The 6,166-nt window shown below is 28.4% G+C and overlaps 1 protein-coding gene across 1 annotated transcript; it reads right to left on the reverse strand.

The window, feature by feature from the left end:
- Positions 1–3,202: 3,202 nt before the first annotated feature.
- On the reverse strand, positions 3,203–5,165 carry LOC112525170 (high mobility group B protein 3-like). The gene is made up of 8 exons (XM_025135169.1): positions 5,089–5,165; positions 4,936–4,991; positions 4,699–4,788; positions 4,548–4,605; positions 4,370–4,414; positions 3,931–4,011; positions 3,756–3,842; positions 3,203–3,503 (listed from the first exon to the last, which is right to left on the reverse strand). Exons 2-8 carry the CDS (start codon positions 4,980–4,982, stop codon positions 3,483–3,485), a joined length of 429 nt encoding a protein of 142 aa, XP_024990937.1. The 5' UTR covers positions 4,983–4,991; positions 5,089–5,165; the 3' UTR covers positions 3,203–3,482.
- Positions 5,166–6,166: the final 1,001 nt, after the last annotated feature.

The following is a 6,166-nucleotide window of genomic DNA, read 5'->3' on the forward strand; positions in this document are numbered from 1 at the left end:
GTAATTTGAAAAAATTAAATCATGTCAGAAACTTATCTTACATATATGAATGATTATCGAAAGTACGATGTTACTTCAAAACTTGTACTCTTGAAATAACTCTGAAAAATGACTTCAGACTTGGATTTGTACTCTTGAAATAACCGTGAAGTAAAACTCTTCAGACTTAAGAGCTCTGTATAGTCAAGAAAAGTCAAGTCTTGTCGACATCCGACACAAATCCCCCACAAATCTGTCACTGAATAGTTTTTAAAAAAAATTATTTCTACAACTTTCCCGGCGGTTTTTCGACGGATTTGTAACGGATTTTTTTATTTATTTAATACTGTTACAAATCCATCGAAAATCCGTCACAAAATTGGTCTAATTTATTTAAATAAACTAATTACCGTTAATTAATTAAAATTTCCGACGGATTTTAATTGATTTTTATATTTAATTATACTCCGTCGGAAATGTTTAAGAAAACTTTTTTTATTCTTCTCTCTTTCAAAAAAATATGTTTAAAAAAATATTTCCGAAGGAATTTTGACGGATTGTAATTTTCTAATAAAAAGTATATTCCTTCGGAATTTATTTAAAAAAATATATGTTTTATAAGAAAAAATAAAAAACATTTTTAATAAGTTCCGACGGATTTCCGAAGGAATATAACTCTTTTGTGTCGGAATATAACTTTTTATTATAAAAATTATTATCGATCGGAAATTTTGAAATTTTTAAATATATATTTTTGGAAGGGAAAACATATAAATAAAAACTTTTTTCTTTGAACATTACCGACGGATTTGCGACGGAATTTGCATTTAGCGGCGGGGGGTTTTCCGACGGCAATATCCGCCGGAAAGTAGTTTTTCCGACGGATTTTGCCGTCGGAAAACCCACATTTTTTAGTAGTGTGTCAATCAAATCGGTATAATTGAACCGTTATTGTAAATTGTGTCTAGATATATTCAAATAAGTCTAATTGAACCATTAATGTAAATTGTGTCTAGATACGTGTTTAGGCGGGAAAACAATAAAACCGACTCACCAGAAAATGATACGTATCCCTCAAGTTACTTACTTATTATAGGTATAGATATGTATGTGTGTGTATTATGATTCAAGAAAATAAAAAACAAATACATAACCGAAGATGAAATTTAACTAACACATAGTAGAAATTACATTGTCTGTATATTGTTTATTCAAATGTGTTATAAAATTTTATAACAAAATTTATGCGTAGAATTTGTATAAATTAATAAAAGTAAGGATATTAAAAAGGTATATAAATTAAGAATATAAAATATACTTTTAATAATTTATTTGATGCAAAAAGTAATATAATACGTCATTAGAATTGAATTACTACAATTTACACAAAGTTTTACACCATTTTCTTGGAAGAAAATGTGCAAATGATTGGATATGGACTAACACCATTTGAACAGTTTTACAAACCCTAAAATAATTTTGTGTTTTTTTCTGTTGAGGCATGTTTTAACGTTTCCGCACAGGGCATCAAAAAGCTTTGGGTTGGCCCTGCTGTTTTGCCAAAGTATATGTAACGAAGAGGTGTATGTGTTTGTTGTTGGATGTTATTTTTTGAAAAGTTTATTATCTGTTAAATATGTTGAAAGTTTGATTTGAAATGTTTTGTACAATGTGAACTGACAGGGATTTCCTCACTAGAACGTATGGTCTAATCCTCATTTTATTTTTCAAAAATATGCTTTTCAGGCCAGAAGATTCTTGAAGGTAAAAGAAAAGTATGTAATGATGTTAATTGTAGTTTCATGTGTGAAGCTTGTTGAAGAATATTGTGAGGTCTGCTTTTAACATTATGGTTATGATGTTATATCTTCTTATATGAAATTATTGATGGCAAAAATTTAATAGTAGCCTTCGGGCAGTTGTTACAGCTTTGTAAGTTGGGACCCAATGTATGGCGCCAATATGGCTTGTTTTATATCACATGTGTGGTATTTGTTATGTGAAATTGCGGGTTGTTACAATATTTATTAACATTAGTAATATTTAAATTTTATTAATATCTATTTATAATTAATAGTAATAAATAATAATTAATATTAATTGAAAAAGTAAAATAAGCTACCAAAATACTACTGTAACTAGCGTTTCAATAAACTAGTTTATATGCACCAAACATGTACCCAGAAAATAAGTTAACTTATTTTTGACAAATAATGCCTAAATAAGTGTTTTATCTATTTTATATTATAAAACATTTGTCAAAAACTCTCAAAAACCATTTTTATATATGAAGTATTATTTATTGATGCATATTACTTAAAATTCAAGATTACAAGTAAATTATGCTTAAGTACAACTTATTAAAACTCTAATTTGTATAACTATCTGCAGATAAATATAATCAAATACAAGATAAAACATCTTATTTTAAATATAAAAATTCTAAAATATTATCTTTATAAACCTAAGTTAAATTATAATAAAAATAAAACTAAAATTTATACAAAAAAGCAAGCTTTTAAACTATTAATTGATATTAATATCAATGTAAATTTCTATGTGGCCCTTAAATTTTATTCAAATATAATACGAACCCGTTTTATAAAATCGGCATATACAAATAACAAAACGAAATATTAAATCAAGATTTCTCTCGTAATATTACACAATTACACTTCTAGTACCTTCTAATATCATTTAATGTGATTTATTATTTGTTCTTGTTAGTTTTTTCTAAAACTCTTTCTTTCTTTTATTTTGTTTCCCTTTCCTTCCTATTAAACTTTTGTCAAACTTAGGAAATAATCTTTTTCCACGATCATTTTCTCAAAAACCTTTTCATAAACCATACATCTTTACCCTTTGAATGGAGATAAATATTGCATACATGATTAGATATTATACATTTTGCTATTTGACAGTTACTTAATGGTTTGATGTAAAATGATTAAAAGGCTCTCATGATATAACACAAAATGAAATATAATTATCTGTAATTATTTACAACGAAATTATGGCTTTTAATGGTTAAGGGAGACCCAAAATATAAAATCATTCAGAGGATTTTTGAACCATTAAGAGACAGACCTCTTTTTTTGTCAAATAATATTCACCTCTTAATGATTCAGAAGATGTCTCTTAATGAAACTATTAAGACGTAAACAAACAACCCCTTTAGTCCAATAGCATAAACCAATACAAAGTAAAGCAAACAAAATTTCCAAGCGAGCGAAGAAAGAAGGATGAATTAGCCGAAGAAGAACGTTTTTGGGCAAGATTTGGAAGATACAAAAGCTAACATTTAAGCGACAAAAGTTACCTTTCTTTTCCCTTACATCTATTCTATGCACCCATGTTCTCATTACAAGAACACAAAGTGCAAGCTTAACCATTACTCATATATCTAAATTGTGCTAACAGTAATATAAGATTAAAACTACAAAGCAGGGTAACTTTTTAAACCATCAACAAGACAAAAATTCCTTCTCTAACCGTTTCTTGATTCAGTCATCATCTTCCTCCTCCTACAAAAACACAAAAAGAACCCATTAATCAAGATAAACTCATTTAAGCCTTAAATGGGGCAATGGCCATATGACAACCATCAAAGCCATCACCAAAAAGTCATCATTTTTCCCTTTTTAGAAAGAATGTAACTAGGAACAGAAATAATGTGTATCAACTCACATGATGTTTCTTCCAAAAAGGGTGCTAAATCTAATGATTGTTAAAGATTTACTAAAAAAAGTTGGGCACTTGAAGTTTTAAATACATACATCCTCACTCTCCTCCTCATCTTCCTCGTCGTTGACTTCGGACTTAGACTTGTCTGATTCATCGTCTTCTTCTTTATCACCTGCAGACTGTTTTCATAATAACAAACTCATAGTCAGAGAAACAAAACCTGCAAATATGCTAGTGATTTATAACAGTACATTCAACACTAATTACCAGCTTCTTGTTGTAGGATGCCATGTTCTTCTCATATTCCTTCTTCCTTTTGTCAGCTTTGGCTACATAAGGTGCTTTTTCCTATAATTACATCATCCAGATTACCACTGATAAATATCTCAACTTATCAAAATACCAGAGCATCTGTATACACGATTATTGAATAGCTACAGGTAAACAATCCGCCTGTAATCATGAAAACTTGTTGCTCGTACTCATTGTTGGCCATAATACATGGACCAAGTTACAAATAGTTTAATACTACATCAATTCTCTATTAAATGTCATAAGTTTGGATGAAAAATGTTAGAATTTGGCTAACGAAACCATAATTAGTGTTTACTCTTCTACCATTTCAACTCTCAAGGCCAATCCTTTATGTAATCATCATACTTATTATACTTCCTAAAGTGAACCATGTAAATTAAGTGCGACTTACAGAATCTGACATTGTCTTCCATTTCGCCCCACCAGCCTTACCAACCTGTTCATCATTAACAAGTGATTTTCAAATCAAAAGCGGAAGAAAGATTCAAACCAACTCAATCTAGAAACAGAGTACTGGAAACAAAACTTCAAATTTAAGATATAAAAGGTAGAAAAGGACGATCACTCACAGCAGCAACAGATTTGTTGCCGGGGTTCTCTTCTTTAAATTGCTTCCTGAACTCCTCCCTTCATTAGATCAAAAGGGGGAAAAACATCAAAAAGAAGAGAAGAATAGAAATAAAAATAGACGTAACAGATAGAAGAACAATAATTACTAACATAAATACAAAGAAAGCGCTAGCAGGTCTCTTAGGCTTATTGGGATCCTTCACAGCTTTCCCTTTGGCTTGAGTTTTCTTCACAGCCAACCTAAAAGAAACATATAATCATCAAAAGGTACCAAATTCGTGAACCAATAGGGAAAATCTGACATCATTGAAGCTAAAAACAATAAACAACATAAAAACCCTAACGAATGGTATGCGTGAGATATAGTACAGATTAAAGAAATCGTACTTGGTATCGGCTTTTCTCGTACCACCGCTTGATTTACCCCCTTTCATGGTGTGATCCTGAAAAATAAAACCAAAAACAACGACTTAGGTCAAAATCGACAACGAATCGGTTTAAAATTGCGGACATTAGATTGAACATTGAAGAAAAACATACGAATTTTAGCAAGAAATTTAGGGTTAGGGTTTGATTCGTCTGCGATTTGGGAGATATGAGATGAAAGGGGATATGTGAAGAAATGCGTATTTATATATATATAATAGTGCTACAACGACACATCGACAAGAAAAATATTTGGGCGGGAGATTTTTATTAGAAAAGGGCCTCGTTTATGTCTCATGTGTTCCTGATTTTGGGCCCATTCTAGAATTCCTTTGACTTTCCTACTTTCTTTTTTAGAAATAATTATATAAAAAGTTTGTAACGGATTTAAATAGGTTTTTAATCTTTTATTATTTTAAATTATTAGATATTTAAAAGATTTTAATACAAAAAATTTCCACTTACATAACTCCAATTTAAAAAAATTTGAAGGCTTCTTAACTCGTAAAATCATATGTTTGATCTTTACGTATAATCATTGTAGAAAAAATTTAGGTAGCGTTGTTATATAAACTAGATAGGACCGTATTTAATAGGACATGATTAATTAATTATTCTGTAATGTTATAGTCATAATCAGATAGAACAACACTGTTAAAATGACTAAATTGTCCTAAGATGTTATTTAAATAATTTTATTAAAAAATAAAAGTATAATATATATTCTATATAAATTATATTAGTATTGATATATATAGAGGACAAAGTAAATAAAATTATAATTTATAATAATATATTATAATGTATACACATATATAACATATTATATGTTATATAAATATTATATTATCTATACTATATTATAAAACATTTGACAAAAACTCTTAAAAACCACTTTTTATTCGTAAAATATTGTTTAATAATGCATATTGCTTAACACTCAAGATTACAAATAGATTATGCGTAAGTACAACTTATTAAAGCTTTATATATGAATTCGTGTTCTAACTGTAGATAAACATAATCAAATACAGGATAAACATCTCATCTTAAATATAAAAAATCTAAAATATAATTAGGACAATCATTGAGTTCTAATAGAATATTTAATTATTATCTTTATAAAATTTATATTATTAAACCAACAATAAATTATTTCATTATTAAACTTAAATTAAATTATAATAAAAAA

This window comes from Cynara cardunculus, assembly GCF_001531365.2.
Source record: "Cynara cardunculus var. scolymus isolate 2C chromosome LG 13, CcrdV1, whole genome shotgun sequence".
In the NCBI taxonomy this organism is placed as follows: Eukaryota; Viridiplantae; Streptophyta; class Magnoliopsida; order Asterales; family Asteraceae; genus Cynara; species Cynara cardunculus.

What these genes read in the sequence shown, in the direction of transcription:
- LOC112525170 (XM_025135169.1), bottom strand. Translation starts at nt 4,982, where the DNA reads ATGAAAGGGGGTAAATCAAGCGGTGGTACGAGAAAAGCCGATACCAA. An exon ending in GGAAGACAATGTCAGATTCT is followed by an intron (nt 4,012 to 4,369) that starts GTAAGTCGCACT and finishes ATGTAATTATAG; the next exon opens with GAAAAAGCACCTTATGTAGC. An exon ending in ATGAGGAGGAGAGTGAGGAT is followed by an intron (nt 3,504 to 3,755) that starts GTATGTATTTAA and finishes GTGTTTTTGTAG; the next exon opens with GAGGAGGAAGATGATGACTG.